Source organism: Xiphophorus hellerii, chromosome 8 (genome assembly GCF_003331165.1).
Source record: "Xiphophorus hellerii strain 12219 chromosome 8, Xiphophorus_hellerii-4.1, whole genome shotgun sequence".
Lineage (NCBI taxonomy): Eukaryota > Metazoa > Chordata > Actinopteri > Cyprinodontiformes > Poeciliidae > Xiphophorus > Xiphophorus hellerii.
In genome coordinates, this window is record NC_045679.1 from 27514647 (window position 1) to 27540731 (window position 26085).

A 26085-nucleotide genomic window follows, 5' to 3' on the forward strand; every position below is an offset into this window, starting at 1 on the left:
AGGTTTTCAAAGGTTTTGGTTTGTTTGATACAGGAAAGAGAACCAGAGCAGCTGGAAATGGAACAGATGTTGCACATTTAGTCTCCAGTTGAGGACAGTCTACATAAACCAGGTCAATAGACAAAAATTAAATGAAATTAAAGAAAAAAATGTTTTGGTATTTGAGAGGAAGTGACTCCAATGACTCATATTTAGCTTTAGGTTAAAACAAATGTTAGAATAATTACGTTTTGTTATCATTCTTACATAAGTAGTTACCAGTTTGTTTTTCATTTAAAGGTTTAGTATTCACACCCCAGAGAGGACGAATTTGCTTTTTCCCTAAACCTTGAAGCTGCAGCTGCTTCTTATCTTGGGTTACTCCTTAAACTGCTTGTGTGTAGAATGTCGTTCTTCCTTGTTTCAGAATAGCCATTCTTTAATTTATCACTCTCCCACATTTCACTCTCGACTCCCTTCTTTCTCCTGCTTAATAAAAAGACAGGCTCTGCTGCAGGGAGTCAGAACGCATGGTAAACACCTTGGAGAAGTGGTTTCTATGTTTTCTCCTTCTGTAGAAGCTTGGTTGAAAACTCATAAATGTTGTCTGTGGTTCTTTCTTTGTATTTAGGTAAACAAAATACCTATCAACGAACAAAAATGAAAACAAGACATGCTTTTCAACATTGGTTTGACGTCTTTTTAATATTGTTTTTAATACTGTCCTTTAGTTATTTTACATCCAACTTAAAGCTCATTGTTTAACAGTAGCAGCCCATGGAGAATAAGTGCAATATGTATTATTTTGTTTTTTACAGAAAAACAAACAGAATAAATCAAAAAAGTATGTTTCTGAGAGTATTTTATGCGTGATGAGTTATTCTGCTGAGGAGCAGGAATCCAACTGTACAAATAAAGAATAATAACTACACAGATTTATCAAAACATGTTGCTGTCCACTTTTCTATCCATTCCACTTCATGTCACTGTAACACAACCAGACAGATACTTAACATGAAACAGACTAATGTGTACAATATTCACACGAAGTACATTATTATAGACACACGGGACAAATGTCCTCCTTCAGTGTCTGAGGTACGTCTTCTCCTTCTGTCCAAGCAGGACGCTGCGTTTCCTGTCTGAGGGAGTCCAGTTCAGTCCAGCTGGTCTTTACATCACACAGCAGTGAAACGGTTCGTCTGAGCTCCGTCGGTCACTCTGCCCGGCGGCCTCATCTGAGGCTGGACCGGGCTGCACAGGAAACAGGAAGTAAACGTTCCCAGGACGACGCCGTCGAGGTACGGTGAGCCTAGGCAGAGCCACAGACCGATGTGTACTGGACCAGAGGGACGGCCAGGTCCAGGTACTCCTGCAAGAAAGAGTTAGAGCTGGCCTTCAACTTTAATAAGGTGACACATTAAAGCGCATTAGCATCATGCAAGTGGCTGGTTTACAAACGGAAAATGAGCTGCATTACATTCTGCCTTGACTGTCAGATAAACTGACCAATCAGAACAGGCTGCGTTGAAATGGATGAAGTAAAGATGAAGAAACTGAAGGTAAACATTTTAAGTTATTGTCACCACTTTGTACAGTAATACCTACAGAAAAACACTTCACCTCCACCAGGAGGAGAATGGAGAACTGTAATTTATCGACAAAAATCCATCAGTTCACAAAGCTAATAAACAGATTCATAAACACAAAAACACAGTACATAAAAAAAATATAATTTCAGTATGTTTTAGTTAGTTTTATAAATGCACAATATAGTTCCGGTTATTTATAGTTTTCCCCCATTAATTACTGTTTTTATTTATTTTACTTATTGAAAATGTTTTTAAAATTTTAGTTTTTGTTATTTTGTTAGCTATGACCAACTTTTCTAATACTAAAAAAACATCTACAGATCTCTGATCTTTGACAAGTTATTAGAACATTCCTGTCTTTGGGGCCATTGGTCGACCTGGTGACTGATATCAAACAGTTCCTGTTGTGTTTGCGAAGAGAAACGACGAGTCGCATCCAATCATGATTATCAACCATAAAGTTAAAAGTTCTTTTCCCTTATCAGGTTAAAATATTCTCTAAAACCTTTAGTGCACGTCACAAAACAATTTAGGTGAATTTATGTTCTATTTGAGGCTGCATATGTAATTTTGACCGAGTGTGGATTCAATAAAGAAAAGTTTACACCCAAGTGTTACATTTAGAAATCATTGAAACTAAATGCTGTGTAATCATCCCCATCCTGGAAAAAAGAGCCATTCAAATAAATCTGACTGCAGCTGAATATAAACAACAATTCCTCCAAAGTTGCAAGTTTGTTACCTGGTTGGCCATATTGGAAAGCGTTCGATCCAAGTCTTCTACAAGCTGCTGGAAGGTGGGCCTCCGTGCTGGAACAGCATGCCAGCATTCCCTCATCATCAGATACCTGAAATATTAAAAATCATAAAGACAGCTGTTTTAGGACATCTGCAGATGGAGTTAAGGAGGAGGGAAGTCAATGTGTGTATGCACTCACAGCTCCTGAGTGCATGCGGAGGGTTTTTCCATGCGGTGTCCCTCCTTCAGCAGCTTAAAGAGCTCCTCCACCGGCACGCCGGGGTAAGGCGAGCCTCCCAGGGTAAAAATCTCCCACAGCAGGACGCCAAAGGACCACCTGCAGCGGCAGCACATAGGATCAACGAGTAGAATGTGGAGATTGAACTGCAAACAGAAGTCCAGGTTTAGAAAAGTGTAACCCTGGAGAGAAACTATCTGATGGAAAAATAATGCTGGGCAAACATAGAATAAAACTGCATAATGACTGAATGCAATTTTAGGCATTTATCTTACTCATTTTTCTTAGTTTCTTTTAAGTAGTTACTGTGGACAGGTTTTCTTACCACATTATGTCTTGCAGGACGTATTTAGCGTGAAACAGACTATGGACCAATTCAGTCCTTTCACTCCCGTTCTTCATCGACTCAACAAGAGAATCTGAACGTTGCCTTAAGAGTGGTGGTGGTTTTTATGTCCTCCTCTTGTAATTTAACCAGTGGTGGGAGTCCATTTATTTCTGAAATTGATTTAGTTAATTACAGGGGCTAATTAATTAATCGATAAAATAAGCTAAATTTTAAATTCAAAAATCCTTTATTGTGCTAAATTATTGAATAAATAAACAATAACAACAAAGATATTTATTGTTGTTATTCATTCAGTTTTCTAGAGTTTCAGGAAGCTCTGATCATTCATGGAGCTTCTTTAGGAAAGTGGACTGTGGATGCTGACATTAGCATTAGCTGCTACACGTTTAGCATTGAGATGCTGTTTTAGGCTTGAATAGTTTTGCTGATAAGCTAGCTTTTTAGAGCAAAACTTGAACACAACTATAGGCTTTTCCAGTTTCCAATCAGACAAATATTAACCCCCAGTGGCCCAAGAGTCGTGGCTTTGCTTGTCCATCCCTGCTGTTTGCGGATGTCGCTTGTGCAGCAGAATCATGTCGTACCAGAAACACGTATACAAAGCTCTGGATTTTTGGAGGTAATAAAAAACAAAAACAAGCAGTTATTTGTGTTAACTTTTTAATGGGTGACTATCCAAGTAATGAATTAACTTAAGTTCCAACCCCAACTTTCACACAACTGTACCTTTAGAGGTCCAAGCAGTAACCAGCCTTGCAGAGATTTGCGTCAGTCTCCTGCTCAATTTTTGAGCTTTAAGAAGCTTGAAAGCACTGATACTTATGACTAACTTCAAAGATGGTATAAAACAAACAAACAAAAAACTAGTAGTAGATAACTCACACATCACTTTGGTGTGTGTATATCCGATCGAACAAGGCTTCAGGAGCCATCCATTTCACGGGTAACCGGCCCTGCAGGCACATTAGCATCCGGTCATACTGTTACTAAGTCTACAACAAGCTTCCTTAAAACAGTCAGGCTTACATTAGTGGTCTTCTTGTAGTAGTCAATGTGATGGATGTCTCGAGCCAGGCCGAAGTCGGCAATCTTCATCACGTTGTCCTCAGTGACCAGCACATTCCTGGCGGCTAAGTCTCTGTGAATACACTGAAACAAAACAGAACCAGTGAATGAATGCTGAAATTGCAAGTTTTATTTTATTATTTTAAGAAATCATTAAGGGAAAGAGAAAGTGTGATCCTTCAGAACCCGACTTTATAAGCTAAGCTCACAGGTTTGTTAGCCAACAAAGCTAACAGAGGCACAAAAACCGACAGGAAGTCGGTTCTGTCTGTCTGCTGCATTTTATCCCTTACTTTGTCTGACCAAGTTGGATGTTTTATGTAATGCAATTGTAAAAACTTGTAGGACTCTATCAATTTTTACTCAACAAAACCAAATGACGAAACATAACAGCCTACAGATTACAGCAAAAAACCGAACTAGACAAATTCTAAGGTTATTTTATTTGTTTGTTTGTGTTGTGTGATTTTCCAGTAGAGCTTTTTAGTGGTTAGACATGTACAATATCTGACACTGGGTTTTTTTTTCTGACCTTTTTTGAAGCAAGGTAAGACATTCCTCGAGCCACTTGGTAAGCAGCAGACACCAGTTCCCTGATCTCCAGACTGCCCAGACTAGCCTGCCGCAGGCCGCTCCAGTACTCCAGCCCGGCGGGCCGGCGAGCGCGCAGATACTCCCTCAGATTCCCCTGAGACGCGTACTCCACCACCACATACAGAGGGCCTGGTCCAGGACACGGTGGCACATCCGGGGGAGAACACACTGGTGAATGAGCAGAACTCTCCCCACGCAACCCAGCCGTTTAAAAACTTCAGCACTCACCGCCCTGAGTGCAGGCGCCCAGGAGGTTAATGATGTTTTTGTGTTTCCCTATCATCTTCATCATCTCCATTTCAGAGATCAGGTCAGACAAGTCCTTCTCTGTGGCGTCCGCTGAGCACAACAACGTGTCAATGATTAGAACATCTGCTGCCGCAGGGGGCAGAACAGATCAGCTGCAGGATGTAACTTTTATTGAAAAAATTTTTTTTTACATATTTGTTAAAATTATAATTATGTTTTAACACTATAATATAAAACAGACAATCTATGGAGAAAAAAAGAATTGAGCTCCTCTGCCTTTTCCCAGTGTTCCCAGTACTAACTGCACCACTCAGTGTAGTGGTGCAGTAACAACCAATCAGAGCCAGGAGGAGGGTCTTACTGCTGTCAATCACTCTCATGCTCACCCCCAGCCACTTTGCTCTCTGAGGCGTACTCCACCACCACATACAGAGGGCCTGATCCAGGGCACGGTGGTGTGCACGGTGGTGTGGTGAAGCAGCTACAGCTACAGCTGCTTCACCACAACGTACTCTGTCACAAATGCTAAGGTTAGTTAGCATGAACAACGATGAAGGAAGACAAACTGTTTTCCTTTAACAGTGAGCTCTGATTGGTTGTTTTTGGTCGGGAGCGGTGTATTTCTTCAGATGGCAATAGTAGCTCAGGGAGAAGGTAGAGGAGATCGATCTTTTCACAGATTACCTGTCTCATATTATACTGTCACAACACTGTGACAGTTTTAATAAATATAAAAAAGAACAACAACATACTTTTGTAAAAGTTACATACTGCAGCTTTAATGAACAAAAATATATAAAAAATAGCTTCTGTCATCTCTCACCTTTGAGCATCTTTACAGCCACTTTGGTTAGACGTGTGGGTTTGTTCTTGTCGACGCCGATAGCCTCAGCCAGCACCACCTGACCAAAGCAGCCCTCTCCCAACGGCTTCCCCAGGGTAAGCCTGAAACAAATGCAGATTTGCCAATAGCTTAGCAGAAAGTCATGAAAGCAAGTCCAACCCTCTGTAGACAACGGGTTGGACACCAATAAGACCTGCAGCATTTAGACTTTTTGCTACAAAGGACCAATGATGAATCTTCTCTAAGGTTGAGGATGATTCTTAAGGGTTACGGTTTTAAGGTCTAGTTCTTAAGGACATTGACTTTATTAATTACATTGTGTTCCGTCTCCATAAGTGGCTCTTCAGCCCATGTCAGTATAAGACTGGATAATGTCTAGATAATGTTTCACTTTCAACACTAAACAACCACATTTTCCAATCACAAAACCTCAATATATTTGTTTTTCTTGAACAGACCAACAGGAAGTAGAGAATAACTGTGAGTGGGAGGAGGATATAATAATTTTAAATTTGGTTTTGTAAAATGCCTCAGTTTCAGGTTGGAGCACCTGACCATCAAATTTTCCAAGTCTTTCCAAAGATCCTCAAATGGTGATCTGCAGATTTAGGTCTGGTTCAGACCTAAATCTGCAGATCACCAGCAGATCAACTCCTTCCACCTTTTTGTTTAGTCCCATACATGTGACGTGGTAAACTGCTGGTGCTTTTTGTAAAATGAAACTTTTGTGGGGTTGGACTGCTTTTGGAGACATTGGGTAAAGACATACCGTTCACGAGGCAGCTCCCATCCAGGATCGTATGGAAGTTCGTACTCCGACACTCCAGCAAGGATGGTGGTGGCAGCACTGGAGAGACGCGACTGATGCATCAAACACATTCCTGACTGCTGGGAGGTCGAGGATTCAACTGAAACCTGCAGAGATAGACGGGTCATGTGAGAGTCTTAGTATCAGATCAGGAAGACAATGAAGAGGTGATCTGAACGCTCACTGCCAGCCAGCCTCACCTGTCTCCTCAGAGGAATGCTCTTGGCTAACTTCTGCACTGCCAGCTGGCTGTTAAAGTCCCTTTTCTTCTGGGCGCAGCAGAGCCTACACATGACTGCGGAGACCGTCAGAATGATGATGACGAAAAACCCCAGGCAGTAGATGAAGATCTCCAAGTATGTCTGCGAGGGCACCGGTGAGGGCAGTAACTCTGAGGAGAGAGAAGTCATGGTGACCGGAGAGGAGATAGTCTGAATTATGGTGTGCATGGGGTTCCATGTAAACATACCATCGACCACAGTGAGCCACGCCGAGTGGTAAGACACTCCAATGGAGTTCTCTGCCAGGCAGGTGTACTCTCCAGCATCATCCAGGGAGACATTCTTCAGAGTCAAAACCTCCATTTCTTTTTCTGTGGTGTTCAAACCTGCAGCCTGACGGCAACATAGATATTAAAACTCCAGATCAGAAACAAACACAGAATGTTGTATGTCTGAAACAGACATACAAACAGCAGCATTCACAGCAGGGGTCTCAAACTCCAGTCCTCGAGGGCCGCAGTCCTGCGGTTTTTAGATGTGCCACAGGTACAAAACACTGGAATGAAATGGCTTAATTACCTCCTCCTTGTGTAGATCAGTTTTCCAGAGTCTTGCTAATGACCTAATTATTCTGTTCAGGTGTGGTGCAGCAGGGGCACATCTAAAAGTTGCAGGACTGCGGCCCTCGAGGACTGGAGTTTGAGAGCCCTGATTCACAGGGTATGCAGGTGGATGTTAACTCTTTAAATTAAAACCTACAGATTACTCAGGAACACAGACACATTTCTCAGAGTTGGTATGGTTAGCTCTACTCTGCTAAAAGAATAGTACAAATCTCAATCTTCAACTTGACTGGTAAATAAATCTTCTGTAATTGAAAAAGAGGCTGAATTGTTTCTCCTCATTATCCCACCACTTCCTACAAACCCAATCTGACTGTCTGCTGACCAGAGAAAGAAAAATGAGACCAGTGCCATGCAGCAGAAACCAGCTCGGCCACCACTACAGTAAATCATTACAGCCCACTGGCATACAAATCCTCTTCTGCACACTGACTGTAACAACAGTGTTATGCTCAGCTTCCACAGAGCGGTAAGGCATGGGCCGGTGCGGTTCGGAGTTCTATTTTATGGTCTGGAGTATTCAGGAGAGCGGCTCCAGCAGCAGTTGGACTCTCACTGGACAGACGGGGTCAAACCCAAATCCTTCAACTTGCCGTCTAATGCAACAACAAACGTGATGCATTTGTATGCCTCATGTCTGTCGAAAGCAAAACCATTTTTCCGTCCCCCAGTCAATAGAATTTGTTGTGTGACATCAGTGGCTCCACCATAACCATACAATTATCTTATAGACCTGTAGCCAGTGCTGCCAAGTCTTCTTATCATCAGCGACTGTGGGCTTGTTTTTTTTTTCCTAAAGTCATTTGCAAATTTAATGAGGTTTCTGGGTTTGTTATTTTTTGAGGGCTGGAATGTTGCAGTCCCTTGAGTAAGCCGGGTGGAGCTGGGGGTGTCATGATGACCCCCACAAGATGCCACCCTAGACAGTTGCCCATGTCACTCTGTGTAGACTCAGTGGAAAACTGAAAGCTCCATCTAACAGCTTGGTTCTCTCTTCACCTCAAGAGACCAATACAGCTTCAATAAATCCACCAAACACTTTCATTGATACACTTAGGGTATCAATGTCTTTGCTAAGCTAAGACATTGATATCCAGCTTTTTCAGTCTGATAAAGCTCAGACTGAAATTTGCTTAATGTCAATTGATGGAAACTAAATTTACAAAAAACACCACCTGTGTGCTTTGCGTACCTTGAGAACCATGACGAATGGGTGTCCGTCTGCTCCCTGTTTGCTGCCATTGACGGTTATGTGTTTGAACCACTGGATGTGAGGCTGCGGGTCACTGAACACTTTGCACACAAACTCCACATTGGTTCCAACAACAGCTGTCTGATTGGCCGGCAGGCCCGCCTGCAGTATGGGCCTGTGAGGAGAACGCTCTGCAGCAGAGACATTTGGACAAACGTCAGAAGAAGGTCAAAAGCTGCACTTAGTAGCACACTTCAAAACGTCCAGTACACTAAAGCATAAAAACTCTATTGGATATAAAAGTAAATATGCTAGGATCAGGAATGTCCTGTGTTGTATTTGCCTAAATCTTTGGAAAGGAAGGCTATTTTCACGCCTAAGGTCTTGGAGGAAGAAAAGTGGAAGATCAGAAGAGATTGGATGAAGGACAGGAGGATATGCAGAAAAGTGGTGTGACACAGGAGGGCACTCGGTACAGAAGGGTCATTCTGATGCCCAGAACATCAACATATCTCACCGATTACGTCCAGAAGGAAGGTGTGTTTCAGGCTGCCATGTACATTCTCCACCACACAGGTGTAGTTCCCTCTATCAGAAGGAACCACTGACTCCATTATGAGCATGTGTTCTCTGAACTGTTAAAGAGCATAAGATTTAATATATCTCTTTAAAACCAGATATACTGTTCCTACTGTAGCTGCGTTTCCATTGACTGTATAATTGCTCAATTTGACAATTTGCAAATAAGTTCGCTTAAGTTTTTTTGAAACATGCCAATTTAAAAAAAAGAGAAAAGATAAGTTTTAGTGTTAGGATGAATTTGTTTTTTGCCCTTATCAAAATTCGCTTTCTTTGCTACATGGAAGCACTTTTTTCACATCACACGAGTCACATGATCAACAACCGGATGTCGGCACTGACTCAAAACGCAAAGAAGAAGAAGACAGGAAGTAGTTGGTGGGATGATGGCGCGGCATGTTTTTTAATGACTTACCACGTGAATAAACTTTTATTGACAAAGTTTTGCGCACGTTTGCAATGGAAACGCAGCTGCTGATGTCAGACAGACCTTGAACCCTCCGATTCGCTGGTCTTTCCTGAACTCCTTCCCGTTCTTGTACCAGCGCAGGCTGGGCTGTGGGTTCCCGGTTGCTTGACAGCGGAACTTGACAGTCCTGCTGGCAGGCACAGCATGGAGCTGCTTTTCCATCTTCTCTGGCATCACCCACTGCGGCGCCAGCGCTAACGAGTAAGATACCACAACATAAACACGATAAGATCAGCCATTCACAGCTCAACTGATTTCAGGCAAAAGTTCGGGAGTCCTAACACCATTGAGGGAATTACGTTGGAGCTTTTCGTTGCTGGTTGACATTTCGTTGGACAGTTTATTTTCCTCTGAGGATGACTCTTCATCTTCTTCGTCTTCAGAAGACTTTGCTGCATCTGTTTTAAAAGAGATTTAGAATAGATTTCTTTAATGAAGAAGTAGGAGAAACAGCCATAAAGGTGTTTTAAGAGAAATAAAAGCAGCTTGAGGATCCACCTCTGACCTCAGTGCAAAGAAACTGTCAGTGCTTTTGCTCAGGCTGCTGCAGGAGACATACGGGCGCTATCGCTAAGCACAGTTACACCCCAACCACTTCACAGAGATCCTCCCCATTAATCTGGACCATAACCAACAAGCTTAAAACACACACATCCTTTCAGCCGGGGGAGAGAGGCCATGTTTTATGTTTAAGATGGTGTCAGTACTCCTTTAAATCACCTTGATGATGTTGCATGTCAGAAGAAAAGGCAAAAACTGAAATTGGAAGAAGTGTGCAAGTTGATTGGTTACCAAGCAGAAAGAATGCAGACTGGAGAACATCCTTACCCAGTTGTGTTTTGATTCATTACAGCAATGTCTTCATCATGTGGACATGGATGATGAATTTCATTGTACATTTTTAATACAAATTAAGCATAATATTATGACGTGCATGGAGTCCCTTGCACAACAGACTGTGTATCCTGACACCTTTCAGTTACCTTTTCAGACATTTGGGTTGCAGTAATGTTGGGTTGAACGCCCCTGTTCTCCTCAAGACACCTCGGCTCCCATCCTGCAGCTGGTTGTTCCTTCCTTGGGACATTTCTGAATAACTTCTGATAGATAATTGTAGCAGTAGTAACATTATAATGTATCGTCTGCAGTCATACTGGTCTGAGTAGAAACCGACTTTTCCAATTGAATTCTGACTTCAGAAGGCTTTGCCCTTAATTTTCTTCAAAGGGGGAAGTTTTATGTATTTTCCAGACACATAGTGCCATTTTATTGCACAATCAAGTAACTTTGTTTCCTTCAGTTGTTATGAAAATCTTATTTATATCAAATATGACTTAAAAGAAAATTGACTTTGCAATTTAACACCTTGAAATTATGTCTCTATTTTAAAACTCCTTCTCTTTCTGAAACTCCGCCTACAGGAACATGGCTCCTTTATTAACCCTTTAACGTTTTTACCAGTGTTGCTCTGAGAAGTATCTCCTATAATGAGCTCAGCAAATGCTCAGTTCCACCAGGTGTTTGCTAATTGCTGCTGGCTAGTCTGAAGGAGCTCTGTGAGGCAGAAGCTTGGAAGCTGCAGCTCCTGAGGAGGAGCTTTGTCCTTGAAGGCGGGGCTAGGTCCGCACAGACATTTGGACAGCTGAATGGTTGCCATGGGACATTCAGGGATTTCATAAACATGCATGAAAGAATCAAAGCAACAGTCCAGGTATGTTTGTGATGAAGGGATAACATTATAACATGAAGTAAAGCTCCAAAAAGTAGATTTTCCATAATACTGCCCTTATAATAGAAACTCTCTTTCTGAGACCAATGTGGTCAATCTCACATTGGTCTCTGCTACAGTCAGCTGGAGCCCAGATGGTCACCAACACTGACCATAGTCACAAATATGCTGCTGAGGTTCTAACACTGACCACTTTCTAGGCATGACCAGAACTTCTGTTTCCCTCTGAATTCAGAGAAGTGGTGTGATTTCAGAAAGCACGCAGCAGAGCAGAGGGAGCTGGGAAATTGAAAGCAGGCCTTGTTTATAAAAGGGGGTTGGAGCAGAGAGACGAGATCTGATGGATTCTTGACTGAGATGAAAACAAGAGTTTACAATGGTGCTACAGACAGTCAGCTGGAGCCCAGATGGTTGGTGAAACACAACCAAATACACACAGGCACGCTAGACGTATACATGCATATTCATAAACAAAGGGAGAGAGGAAGGAGCATAAATGGTGCCTGAAAGTGCAGCTTTATGCTAAGCCGGTTGGCACAGTGAGCCCATAAGAGAGAGCGACAGGGTGCATGTGTTCCTGTGTTCCTGTGTCTGGGCGGAATCTACAGACCATAACCAGCACCCACAGAGCCAAACCATGGTTACGCCATAAAAAAAAGAGAAGAAAAAAAAAGAAAGAAAAATTCCTTTAACCATTTTCAGACGCCTCTGCGCCAAAATCAGCCAAACCTAGAAAAAGTCACCATCCTGTTAAAGAATTCACTCTTTTGGAAGGTTTTTTAGCCCTTTATATAAGAGCACAAACTGGAATACATACAACCACAGCTGAGATCAGACAGGAAAACAAATGAGAGCAGGCGGGCCCTCTGAACGAGAGCCAAACGGTTCGTAAAGAAGCCGAGACCACTTTCAAAAAGAGCTGACTTCAGGACTTCAGTGAGCAGAGGAGCATGGGAAACCAGTTTCAGTGGTGTGAATCCAGAACATGAGGAGATGATTACATTCAATTTGAATTTTATTTTGTCAGACAGCAGAAAGCCGATTCAGTTTTTGTCTCAGATTAGTTTAATTGTCCGTCTCTTCCTACATACAGGTTGAATGGTCAAAGAGGTTCAGCAAAGTAGCTAACTAGTTGGTCCCTGAAATGATTATATATACTGGTAAGTTTTGAAAATCATTTATGTTGTGACACCACTCAGTTCCTTCAGGCAGTTGTGAGGTTCTGATGTCAACTATTAATGCAAATTAACTTATCAATCGCAAATGTTGCGCAAACTTGCAGTTTTCATCAGTCATGACAACTTTTCCGTAAATCTGACCAATCACCTTAACATTTTTAGTATTTTCTTATTTTCTGACCAATCACTGAAACTCAGCAGAATTTTGACCAATCCCCTTCGCCCCCTTCTAATTTAACTTCCTGTTTCACAACATCTCTTGAAAACCTGTGAGATGAAAGCATGAGTGGCGCTAAAGAGCAACATTAATCTTCATAACATTAATCTGAGATGTTCTGAAGGATTGACTTCTACTGTGTCTACAGTTCATGTTAACCTGGATGAGACAATATGGAATTATTCTTTTGCACTTTGACCTCTCCTCAGGACAGGATTTGATTTGTGTAAAGCTGCTCTGTCAAGATGGACCCTGAAAATGTTCACTTTAATCACGAACCATGTTAAAATCCTGTGTCTTTTTTGGGAAGGTCATGTGCAGCGATTTCAACTTTTTGAAAGACGGCGAAAATAAGACTTTAAAGAATTTACCACTTTGGCAAATCAGTAGTTTTAAGGCAACAACAATCACAAAAAACCATCCCGACATCCTGGAGGAACTGAGTAAGCCTAACTGTTGCTCAGCTCAGAGCCTTTATGGAGAACAACGAAGCCATGCAAAACAACTCAATTGGGACTGAATGGTTCATGGAAAAAAAAAAAAAACTCAATGGTTTACTGGTCAAGGTTTGGGACACAGTGAGCTCTGTAATGTGATGCATTTCTGCACTAGTTCCATAGAGAGAGCAGAGCAGCAGGCAGGCCGGTCATGGGAATGCTAAGCAGTAAACACAAAGTGGCCTCAGCAGCAGCGTGCTGTCTGCCAGCGTTTCAGATGCTCTAGTACCGACGTGTGCCTTCAAACAGATTTCCTCTCCTGTTGCTTTTTATGTTGCGCTGAAATGTCTCAGAACTTTAAACACGTGTTAAATCAGACAAAGAAAACCTGAGTGAAGGCAAAATTTGGTTTAAAAATGCTGAATTCTCTTATGAAGGACTGAAGCTATCCCAGCCAGCTTAGCCCTGTGCTTCTAGCTGAACGGTTTTAATTCAGTCACACTGTGCAGAGCAGCATGTCTGAGGCCATGACACAGCATCTATATCAGATTTAATTCCAGACTTCGACTAGGCCGGTCCGTAATCTCCATTTTAGTTTCACTGGTTGATTTGGGCTTCAGATGATTGTCACTAGTATCAGGTTGCTTAACTGCTGATGTCCTTTTTCTGAAATGCCGTGTTGGTGTCACACCGTCTATACATATAACAGGATGCACACCTAAAAAGAGTTCCTCTCTTGTCTCGACAGTCAACAGAATATTTTCCTAAAATACAATTTTTTGGAGAATATGAAATAAGCATTTTTGTTCTTTTGGGTCTGCAGAAATCTTCAGCCTTGGAACCCTTCTATGACTCATAAATATGAACCTTAGCAGAAGCAGTGAGGCCTGCAGAGCTTTAGATATTCTGGGTTTGTTTGTGTAGAATCATACCTTCAATATGAAACTCCTGTCTGTGTTTGGGTCCATTTCTGCCACAAACTGTGTGACAGTTTGTGGCAGAACTAACAGTTTGTACAAAACTAACTTTTCTGTGTGAAATAAAAGAAATCTGTTTTGGTAAAGCTGCAATAGGTAACATTTCTAAAAGTATTTATTTTTTACATATTTGTTCAAACTGTCCCTGTGTGTCCTGGCACCATGGTATGAGACAGATAATCGGTGAAAAGAATTGAGCTCCTGTGCCTCCTCCCTGTGGCCCTCCGGCTCAGAAACAATCATAAGGTCACAGCATAGTGACAGTTGGAACAAATATGTCAAACAAATACATACTGTATGTATTTCTGTAAAAGTGTCCTACTGCAGCTGTAACAATAGCAAGAAAGAGCTGAATGAGACTGTGACCATGTGCAAACACATGTGGTACACATGTGGTTTATGCTAGCAGCAATGCATCCAGCATGTTGTCTCATCTATCAAAACATCCCTGCAAAAGTGTTCAACAGCCTGTTAGAAAAATAAGCAGGACCTCCCAGTTACTGTTGTTTACAGAGCAGAACAAAAAACCACGAACCTGGAACTAAGAACCCGACAGAACTCTGGTTTTTATGGCCAACTTTGCTTTTCTCTGAGTTTTACCCTCAATCTTTAACTAAACTCCATCACGTCAAACAGACAGCTGAATTACTTTATCAGCTGTGGTTTCTGTGCGATAAAGCACACGAAGGCTCTGACCTGTGTCCTTGTCTTCTGTGGCTGGTCTGGACTGGACCTGAACCAGCAGCAGCACCAGGACGCACGGAAGCAGGAAGCAGCGCCGGGAACTCATCACATACGACTGCATCAACTTACTGCGACCTTTGTGCTGCAGAGAGAGGAAAGAGATGATGAAATTAGATCACAATGAGATTAAATGTTCCTACTTTCTGCAGATTTTTCCAGTCTTGAGGCGCAATGGGGTCTTTCAAAAACTTTAGGAACTCCTTTCGTTTTATGGAACAATGAAAATCTCATTTAGGTTATGCAACACACAGACTTCTTCTGATTCTTTCAAGAAACGCTCAGATGCTCAAATGTCTCTGAGTCAATTCCCAGTAAAACCATTAAAACCAGAGGGTCTGCATCCTGTAGCTCAGCTGGTGCTGGTCAAGTATAAACTAATAGTGCATCAGCTGTTCATTTAGAATTTAAGTGCAAATTCTTAATGTCATTATTTATCTGGAGTAACTGTGACCACAGCCAGTGGTTTTTGTCACTATGGAAAAAAAGTTAGTCATTCACCATCATTCACCATCAATGCAGCACAAATTTGGAACAAACTTCCAGAAAACTGTAAAACAGCTGAAACACTGACTTCCTTTAAATCTCGACTAAAAACCCACCTGTTCAGAATTGTATTTGAAACGTAATCAATTACACATTTAATGATGGAACTTGACTTAATGTCATGGTCTGATTGTTGATTCTATGTTGAAATTGCACAAAAATCCGTGAGGGACGGCGGAGTCCCAGAGCGAAATTCCGTGAAAGAGGTGTAGGAGCCTTGTGCCAGAAGCCCATTAAAATGCTGTTTACATCGTTTTAAACTGTGTGATTGTGAGTGGGAATAAAAATAGCAACAGGTATTTTGTTCCATATAACACAGTAGGAGTTTAACAGGTAAACCTTTTATGGATGCAATCTCGACTAAAAATCCACCTGTTCAGAATTGTATTTGAAACGTAATCAATTACAAATTTATTGATTGAACTTGACTTAATGCTGTGTTTTGATTATTGATTCTATGTTGCATTGTGTTTCTGTGTTTGATATGATGTAAAGCACTTTGAAATACCTTGCTGCTGAAATGTGCTATACAAATACGATTTGATTGATTGATTGATTGATTGATTGATTGATTGATTGATTGATTGATTAAAGCTGCCCGGTCCCAGTGGGCTAATGGGACACAAACACATCAATAACATCCTTTACACATAAAGGGTCCTCTCTGGAAGAGCTTCTGAAACATACTGAGCTAATTGAAACACACAATCCTCAGTTTGTCTTCATCACCAAACTAAAATAAATCTGAATAAACATCAAGAACTTTACCAAGCAACTATTTAACAAAATATATCCGTTACAGAAGTCCCAACAGAAAATGTGTTTTGTGAATCTGTGATCCGACATTTTATTAAACCTGTTCCATAATCTCACCTTATCTCCAATATATCTGACCTCACACGGTTCCCATCCACATCTCCACATAAGGCCGGTTTAGGAATGTTTCTGGTCATACTTAGGAAATAGCTCAGCACTCTGTACTGGACTTTCTCACTATAGGGTTGCTGACAATAAAAGTGGAGCATCTTACAGGATATAGTGAGACAAGACGTCATGTTGCCACGATGTTTTTTAAGGAATCGCTTTTCCTCAGGATGTCATTCTGGCATTAAAGTTTTCAAAATAAATGGTGAAAAATTCTAAAAAAAAACAACAACATCCAAACAGATGTGTGTTTTATTTGATTATTTTGACAGATGTCCTTTCAGCGTCATGAAACAAATCCCAGGGTTCACAGAGATTTTGTTCAGAACTGAAGAAATCCCAGCAGGAAACAGGCAGAGAGTGAAGAAAGCTCTGTTTACGCCGTGAACAGAGCTGGTAGAGGCTGTAGAAGGGGGACAGTGAATGACATTCATCATCTTATGAGGCTCATAAACAAAATGAGGACTGTTTGGCCGCCCTCGCCCGAGCGTCTCATTACAGCGTCTGCGCCCGGCGCGCTGCTGCGTGCATGCAGAGCACATGCATGTGGTTGAGGGTGGAGTGTGATGAGCAGAGCAGCGGAGGATGCCAGCTTCATGCAGACATAATTAATACGCTCAACACACACATACACACAGACAGACGCCTGTTTAATTACTGTTGAGTCTTTGTTGTGTCACACAGAAGATTCACAAGTGATCAGGCACCACAGCAGACGCCTTCATTCACGTATTCAGTAAATGCAACTTGCTGCCACCAACTAAATGAAATCTTAAAAGACATTATACAACCACACTATAAAAAACTGGTAAACGTACTGTAGAAATGCAAAGGAATTTTATGATTTTTTACAGGTTTTTTTTCTGTGATTTGTCCTTTACACTTTGCATCATGGGAACAAGAACCTTTAGACAACATTAGCAGCTATCGCTAACCAAAACCAGGAGCATCGACCATTTGGAGCTAGATTTAAGAGTTGGTTTAACCTTTTTGGCACATTTTTGGTAATATAAAATAAATGGCAAATTTGTTTCTGAGTAAAATATTTTGAAATACTAGTAGTTAGTTGACTTTGAGAGACTCACGTCAGCAAGTACAGTATAATATAGGAAATATTTTCCAATCTTATTTTGACAGGACTTCATGGCTCTAGTTTTGGTCTTTACTTCATGGGTCACACGCTCTTTCCACAGGACCCGTTTTTTAGTTTTTAGTTTCAGTTTTACTCAAAAAAAAGTTAGAGCTTAACATGTCATTTTAAAATGCTGTGTTTGCTCGTGGTTGTAAAAGTAAGATGCGGTGACCGCAGCATTTGTTTTTCAAACTCCAAACACCGTCTGCCGTCGTCTCATGATGAGTTACACTTGCTAGCTAGATTTTATTTGACCACCATAAGAAGAATATTTGCCACGTAACTCCCAATAATAAGAGGACTGTGTTATGGCAAAAAAAAAAAAAACTGTTCAACTGTGACCACAACATTTTGGAAAAGCTGCTGCAAAATAAGTAATTTTATGCCAAAACAATCATAAAAAAAAACGTTGAAGCATCCTGGAGGCACTGATCATCTATACCAGCAGAAGAAGATTGAATAAAAGGTCTTGTTAAAAATGCCGGGTCTTGGTAATGTATTAAAACCTAGACGATAATACATAATTTTATTCTTTTTTTTTGCACCTTTAACATCACCAATAACCTGGACATCCCAGCTTAAAACAAGCTTCAGTGTTTTATAGAAATATTTTAAAAACCCAGTGCAAATATAAGCCAGCAGATCTAGTGGATATATTCCAAGCTCCACCTTTGACCAAAAAGCCCCGTCCTCCGCTTTCTACAGCATCGGAGGGATTTCAATTTAAAGCAACATGCATATTACCAAGAACTGGATGTCCCTCCAAAACTGACAAAAAGGTACAGGAAGTGTGTAACACGCACACGCCCACGCAGCCTACCCCACATCATGTCTGGGATGTGGAGTGAGTTGGCAAGATGGAGGCGTTTCCTCAGGATGAAAACATCCAGACCCCATTAAGCTTGACATACTGTTATTTTGAAGTAAAAAGGGAAGTAGTTCCCACATTATATTGATGTTGTATGTATGACAATCTTGGAGGAAAACGTGTTAGGAGCTGAAATATTCTGAAGACTGTTGTTGGGTTCTGTTGATGGTTTCTACATGCTTTCCAGTTCAGACTTCTATATCTTTCAAGTCTTTAATGGGATTTTCTGCTGGTTTTATTGACATTCAAGTACATAACATTTGCCTTCTTTAGGTTTATTGTTGTTTATAAGTCAACAACTGAAACACTGATAGAGCTGGCTTGTGGTTTTGGTATTGGACATCTGAACCAACATGGATTCACTCAAAACTTGGACTGCATTCTGCTGGATTACATACAGATTATTCAAATCCTAGTTTATACACAGAGATGCATTTATTTCATGAAATGCCTTCATTGCATAAAAATGAATTGGAAATAGGATTTCTAATGCTATTTTCAAACCATTGAAATTCAATTTCAATGCTTTTTTGGAATCTAAATCAAATCCAGTTCATGAACCTTTGGTCCAATTGTTAAAATCTAAAAAAAATTATATATTTGTGAGTAAAAAGAAACTCATTACAATGGATGTGATCTTTGAGTGTATTAATAACTGAAAAGGCCAAAGTGATCTATAAGCTGGACAGAAACTCGAGCTGTGATGAGGCAAACTACAGATAATCATAATATACTTTTAAATCAATGTGCGTTGTGTTGACTACAAATCTCCAGGAGAATGAAAACTTTTGCACTGTATAAATGTGTCGATTTCCTGCGTGTCAGACCAAGCACAGTGACACAGCTGTCAGAGCTGCTGCCTCGGAGCCAGAAGGTCCTGGGTTGAAATGTGGGCCGGGCCGAGGCCTTTCTGGTGGACCTGATCCAACTCTCCAGACAAGCACATGAAAAGAGTCGGAGCGGAACGAAGCAATTTGGACTGAAAAGAACTTCCCCGGCTGCACAGCGCAAAAACAAAAAAACCTGCATGGAAAACCTTCTGAGGATTCAGGAGCATTACACAGGCCTAAAAATCTGACGGAGGTAAACAGAAGTCTGACCCCGTCAGTGTCTGTAGGTCCTTGTGTTTTCTCATCTGGGTCCTAAAAGTCTCCATCCTGGTGTAACTCAGTCTGAGCCGGAGCCCTCACCTACACACCAGATTCTGCAGCCGGCTGGCAGCTCCACATAGCTCTCATACTAACATACCAGCTGCTCATGGCTCTCATCCATCCAGGCTGGAAAATATACACACAAGTGCCAAACAGGAAGTGAGGCAGAAGGCTGTAAACCTTCCACAGACTTTGTTTAAACCATCACAGAGAAGAGAGCAAGTCAAGTTTAAAGGGGAACATGGTCCAGGTTTGTTTTGCTTCAGACCCAAAATTCTTTTAGAAGAAAAGTGACTCACCTGTATCATGCAAACTCCACATATTACAGTTCAGCATGAAAAGTGATGATTTAACATCCTGAAATATGGTGGAAATATGGTTATATTTATCTATGTTTAGAAACACAGCCAGTGTTAATAATCAGCTGCAGTTCTGCAGCAGTAAAGCAGGGCTGTTCAAGCATGTCGGAAACATGGACCAAAAAATAAAATAAAAAAAACATTTTTAAAAACTAAAATTTACACAAAGTTTTGAGATTTTTTTTTCTGCTCAACAATAAACTAGCATGTAGTATTTTGATTACACAAAGAAAGTAGATTTCTTTTTGTAGGAAAGGAATTTGTAAATCATTGTAGATCCAAAATTCAAAAGGTTTTCACATGTTTTCCTTAAAGAAAAAAAGGCAAAACCTTTATTCATTTATTTTAAGATTTAGTCCACTCTCGGCAACAAAAACAAGATTTAGGTCAGCTTTGTTTAGAAAGTTTTAATAACGTAATTAAAAGCAGATCTTGGAGCTCTAAAGTCTGCTTCAGTGTAGAAATCAATGAATAGATGTGATCCAATCTACAAAGAAATTAAAGGGAAAGCAGAAAGTTTGGCTGTTAAAGGGGAAGTATTATGTAAAATCTGCCTTTTTGAGCTTTACACAATATTATAATGTTATTCCCTCATCTAAGATTTACCTGGACCGTTGCCTTGATACGTTCATGCATATTTAAGAAATCCTTTAATCTCCATGGCAACCATTCAGCTGTGCAAAACATCTGGGTTTACCTAACCCCGCCTTCAAGATGCAGCTCCTCCTTTATAAGTTTCTGAGCTTCTGCCTCTCAGAGCAGCCCTCCCCAGTGACTCCCCCATTCAGCTCCTTCAGACTAGCCAGCAGCAATCAGCAAACACCTGGTGGAACTGAGCATCTGCTGAGCTCATTATAGGAGCAACGCTGCTAAAAATGTTGTTAAAGGGTTAATAGAGGAGCCATGTTTTGACGACTTCCTGATGGCGGAGTTTCAGAAAGAGCAGGAGATTTTAAAGAGACAGAGGCCCAATTTCAAGCCATTAAATTATAAAGTCCATTTTTTAAAGTAATATTTGATAGCACAATACCTTCAGCAGTAAAAATGCACAAGATGTCTGCAAGATACATAATACTGCTGCTTTAAAAGACAAATAAAATAAAAATAAAATAAATAAAATAAAAAAGCTGACATTTTTGTAAGAAGATTTTAATTTTTGGTCATTGTTTTGTTCTAATTAGAAAAAAAACTTTCCATGTGCATCAACCACCTGCACTGCTGGGATTAATTTAAGTCATTCAGGGGCCACACAAAATCAGTCATGGGACCACAAATGGCCCCTGGCCCGCACTTTGGACACCTCTGCTCTAGAGTCAAATATAGCATATCAAAATATTCATGTTAAATAATGAAGAACATGACAGTAGCATTGCCACAATGCTTCACACGTGTCTCTGTGTTTAGCTAAAGCATTCACCCTGTTTTCAATATTTATTTATTTTTCCTAAAAACATCAGATCATTTAATGGAGACTTAACAGATTGACACAGAGTAGCAGAGCAGGGAAGTGGAAGGAGTTTAATAATAAACAAAAATAAAAACCTAAAGAGTGTGGAAGACATTTGCAGCCATTCCCCCTTTACTCTGATGCTAGAATAAAAATCCAGTGCAACTCATTACCGGGCCAAGACATGGCCGACCAAGAAGAGAATTTCTATACAGAAGCAGCCGTGGTAACCATGGTAACCATGGAGGAGCCGCAGAGATTCACAGCTGTTTCCAGCCAGCTCTCAGACACACATCTGAGCTTCAGCAGAATAAGAGCAACAAGGAAGATATGGTTGGAAAAACGAGCAAGAAATTCTAAAGCTAAGGAAACGTAGAAGAAATATAATGGAGGCAGCATCATGCTGTGGGTAGGATTTTCTGACTGGAGGTGATGAGACGGATGATACCAGGAAAAAAAACCTGCTGGAGGAAGCCAAAGAACAGAGACTGGGGCAGATCTGTCACTTCCAGCAGGACAACACAAGCACAGAGCCAGAGCTGCAGTGGAAGAGTTCAGATCAAAGCATAAACAACTGCTAAAATGGCATAATCAAAGTCCAGACCTAAACCCAACTGAGTCTGTGACAAAACAGCTCTCCATCCAATCTGATCGAGCTGCTCTGAAAAGAGGACCGGCCAACTGTCAGTTTGATGTGTGAAGCTGATGGAGTCATTTGATCTGCAGTGGAGCTGGTTTTTATTGTTATGATCCTGATTTATAAAAATATATTCACATACATGGAAAAGCAAAGCATGCACACTTTCCACTTCAAGATTCTGCGATACTTTGTTGGTCTGTCAGATAAAATCCAAGAAAGCACACAAAGGGTTCTGGTTATGACGAGAGATGATTATTTCATATGTAATACAGCATATTATAATATATAATATAATATAGCTTCATTACCGCCTCTTCCATTTATACTGCGGGACGTTTACTGAAACCAATCTGTCGGTTTTGAGCTGATAAAGTTATTCCCTGAACATCTGGACACTTTTCTGCTCCAGCGGCTCAGATCCATCCGCTCCACCACGGCCCTCCTGCCCGCCTGCAGCCGGCAGTCAGAACCCACTGAGGTCCGAAGATCTCCGGACTGACAGAGGAAGTGATCCGGTCCGCCGAGACAGACCCACCTGTACGAGACGGTCCAGTTGGCAGGATCCGGAGCCCAACACCGAGTTCGTCCGTCCGTACAACCATGAAGTATCAACTTTCCAGAACTACTGCGGAACTCTTGCGGCGGTCCGGACGGGCTTTGTGACCTCCAGCTGGCGGTAAATCCCGGCGGGGTGAGTCCGAGCCAGCCGCTCTTCTAACTCTGGAGAAAAACGTGGGAAAGGCGCCACTGGTAGACAGAGTTGTCTCAATAAATAATGGAACCCAGAAGAAACGCCCACAGTGGGAGTTTCCTCTGGTCAGCGCCCCCCACCCACGCCTCCCAACACGCACACACACGCACACCCCTCCATTATTTCTACCGGGGCCTCCCTCCCAGGAGCCCCTCGCTTCGGGTTTCCTGCTGTTGTGGGGACACACTCTGTGTTTCCACAGCGACTTCAGAGGATTTAGCGACATGTGAGGACAGCGACCTCCAATTTCACCCATCACACACAAACACACGCACCCCCCCCCACCCCCCCACCCCCCCCCACACACAAAATGCTCAGGTACAGAACAGAGACTAAATTACTAAATTATTTCAACATTTGTTCCAATTCCAACGACTTGTTGAAGAACAAAAAGGAAAAAAACCCTGAAATAATAACCTAGTTGCACAAATGAAGAATTTAAAGCAACATTTCATTAAATTTCTATTATTATTATTATTATTATTATTAAATCTGCGGTGGCTTACATTGAATTTGATTATTTGTAAAAACAAATCAGCTGTGACTTTATGTGATTAAATAAAAAAAGACTTTTTGCTACGAAACCAGAGCTAAATCTACAGGGTCACCTGATGAAAACTGTGCACCAGATCCTCACATTGTCAGATCTGGAGATTTTTTATTTTTTTTTAGCAAGACGTTGTGCTGCAGTGCCGAAATAAGCAGGTGGCAAAGACGGTTTAAAGCTGAAATCGAGTCAAATGTGTCAACAAAGTTTTAGTTTAACTAAGGACTAACTTTCTGATGGTCGTGTTGTCTTGCAATCGATCCCAGATTCCTCCTGTCAGATGTCAACGTGCCTTTGAGCAAATGACTTAAACCCAAGGTTATGATGGATCTGTGGATCGGTGTATTAATGTGTCCATGAATGGCTGAATATGGATGTAGTGTCACATGCTTTGACTGGGCTGGAACAGCTCCATTTAAATTTCTAACATTAAAGTTATGCTTTTAATGATTTATTTAAACCAAAATAAATCAACAAACAACTTAAATGAAAAAAAAAACTATCCAAAAAACTTTGTTATATAGAAATTTAAATGAACTAGGTTTTAGCTTTTATGTGAAAAAAACTGTTTTAAGAAATGCTATGAACTATTGCATAAATAGTTTTTTGTGATTAATTGTTTTGGATTGGTAAAAAAAAAAAAAAAAAAAAAAAAAAGAAAAAAGTTCATTTAAATTATTTATTCTTCTCATTTGCTCAAAGTTGAAACAAAAAGTCAAAATGTAAAGTGATGCTGTTGCTTGGAGGAGACGAGGTCTTAACCCAGAGAGCAGGTCAAGCCTGGTGGAGGATGCATGATGCTGTGGGTCACCAGTGGTACATTTGAATTGCAGAATGGGAATTGAATAAAATAATTCACACTTCCGCAGCATTAGGTGTTTCCAAACACACATCCAACATAACACATCAAACATGGAGCCAAGTTAAAGCTCCTTACACAGTCTCTGATCACCTGACCTCTGCTGGACGTTTTTAATGTCGTTTAGCTTCAACAGAAGCATTTTTCTCTGGAATCTGAAGATGTAGAGCTAAACCAGGTTATCATCAACATACGATTTCTGATCTCTCACTTATATCAGAACATATTACATAAAAACATTTTTGCTCAGTTTAACCAAACAGCATCCCTTTGTTTCCCCTTTTTCTTTTCTCAGGCAGCTTCCAATCAATTCCATGTGGAGCCGGTGTCCATGGCAATGTTATCTACAAGCCGCAATGTTATCTACAAAATGTTAAATAAAAGAAAGAAGACATCTTTTGTCCTTTTGTCCATCACTACCCCAGCCTTTCCGATAGAGGATGCTAGTTAAAGTATTGAAGAAGTGAGTAAAATTTACTCACATGTGCTAAAACTCAATTCCTCTTTGTTAGACTTTTGAACTATTTTGCAGACGGGTAAAAATCATCTTTTGTGTCTGAAAGTTGTTGCCATCAGTTTCATTGAGAAATTGGATTTAATAAAAAAGTGTCTGCTCTGTAGCGCTGAGTATTAGCTCCCTCAGAATCACAGAACAAACGTGTGTGTGTGTGTGTTTGTATGCGGGGATGTGTGTGTTTTGGTTTAGTTGAGAGAGACTGCCACACCTCTTATTCTTGAAAGCAGCAGGAAGGGAAAGGATTTCCTCATCTTTAGATTCCTGCTGTTTTTTTTCTGAGCATGATCTGAGAAGGTTTCCAGAGCGTATTGGATCGTTTCATGAAGTCAGTTTTCACTGTAATCATTTCGGTTGCAAAAAGATATTAGCCTCCACCGAATCCAGAGCACAACATTCAGCTCATTACATGCGTGACTGTGTTCACAGGCTAATTCCTGACTATGCCTAAACTTGCCTTGAACAGGAGCCCTGAACCCAGATGCCTCCTGTGGTTAACATTGTGTGGATCTAAGGGATTCCAGACAGATAAACTCATGTGTTTTCTGGATCTTCTTAGTTTCGGGACGTAATGATACACGAAACTCACAAAACCAGACAAGACTTGATATTGAGCTCACGAGAATGTGACGGAATTTTAATATTAATTTAATCATTTGAAGAAGTTCAAAGATCAAACTTATCCTGCAAAAAGACCTCTACAGTACATTTTAATATATTTTCTATCAAAACTGAAACAAAGGTCTTTTTCAAACTTAGGACAGTGCTTCTACTACAGAACATTTCCGTTTCCCAGTTACTATTGCTAGCATGTGCTGTGATTGTGATGAAGCTCCACTAAGTTTTTGAGTAACATTTTTTGTCACTCTGTTGCCATTTATCGTTCCCACTGGAAACCCAAAACACAAACAATTGATTTAAGAGTTGGGACATCTTCAGTTACAGCTTCATCAGGCATTGCATTCATACGCTCTTCCGCTCGATTCAAATCTTACCTACAGCTCAATCTGGGATTTCTCCCATTCGCTTGGATTCCTCCAGTAGAATTTCTACTGAGCCAATCAGCAAACAGAAGAAGTTCTCCATATTTTTTTTATTAAAACTCCTACTGGCACAATTATTTTAACATGAATGTAACTCAATTTGTTTACATTTCTCCTTTTCTTATAAATTTCTAGGAAGTTTTCTGTTGTTGTAATCAATGACCTTTAGGTTCCTTGGTGTCAGACTTGTCCTCCCAAAAAACGTTAGAAATGTCATAGTTGCTTCTTGATGTACATGGCTGCGGTAGAACCAGCTCCCTCTTTATCATTACTCCACATTAATTATTCCTCAAAAACTGCAGATAAAGACTGAAGACTGAAGACAGACTGAAGATCAGAAGAATCCTGAGATGATCTGCACTGTGGAGCCGCTTAATGAATAACCCCAGCATGTGATCTGTGGATTTCGGACGTGCCTGACTCATTTATAACACACTGTGTGTGGTTTGCGGTATGTTGTTCACACACTGGAACTGAAGAGCTG

The 26085-nt window shown here is 40.8% G+C and overlaps 1 protein-coding gene across 1 annotated transcript; it reads right to left on the reverse strand.

Annotated features, from left to right (window-relative positions):
• Nucleotides 1-664: 664 nt before the first annotated feature.
• Nucleotides 665-22660, reverse strand: LOC116724736 (fibroblast growth factor receptor 1-A-like). Its single transcript, XM_032570451.1, has 17 exons — nt 22423-22660; nt 14776-14905; nt 9841-9939; nt 9563-9735; nt 9011-9128; nt 8494-8684; nt 6927-7071; nt 6658-6848; nt 6419-6564; nt 5629-5750; nt 4785-4895; nt 4495-4685; nt 3924-4046; nt 3780-3850; nt 2510-2647; nt 2314-2419; nt 665-1351 (listed from the first exon to the last, which is right to left on the reverse strand). Exons 2-17 carry the CDS (start codon nt 14882-14884, stop codon nt 1292-1294), a joined length of 2094 nt encoding a protein of 697 aa, XP_032426342.1. The 5' UTR covers nt 14885-14905; nt 22423-22660; the 3' UTR covers nt 665-1291.
• Nucleotides 22661-26085: the final 3425 nt, after the last annotated feature.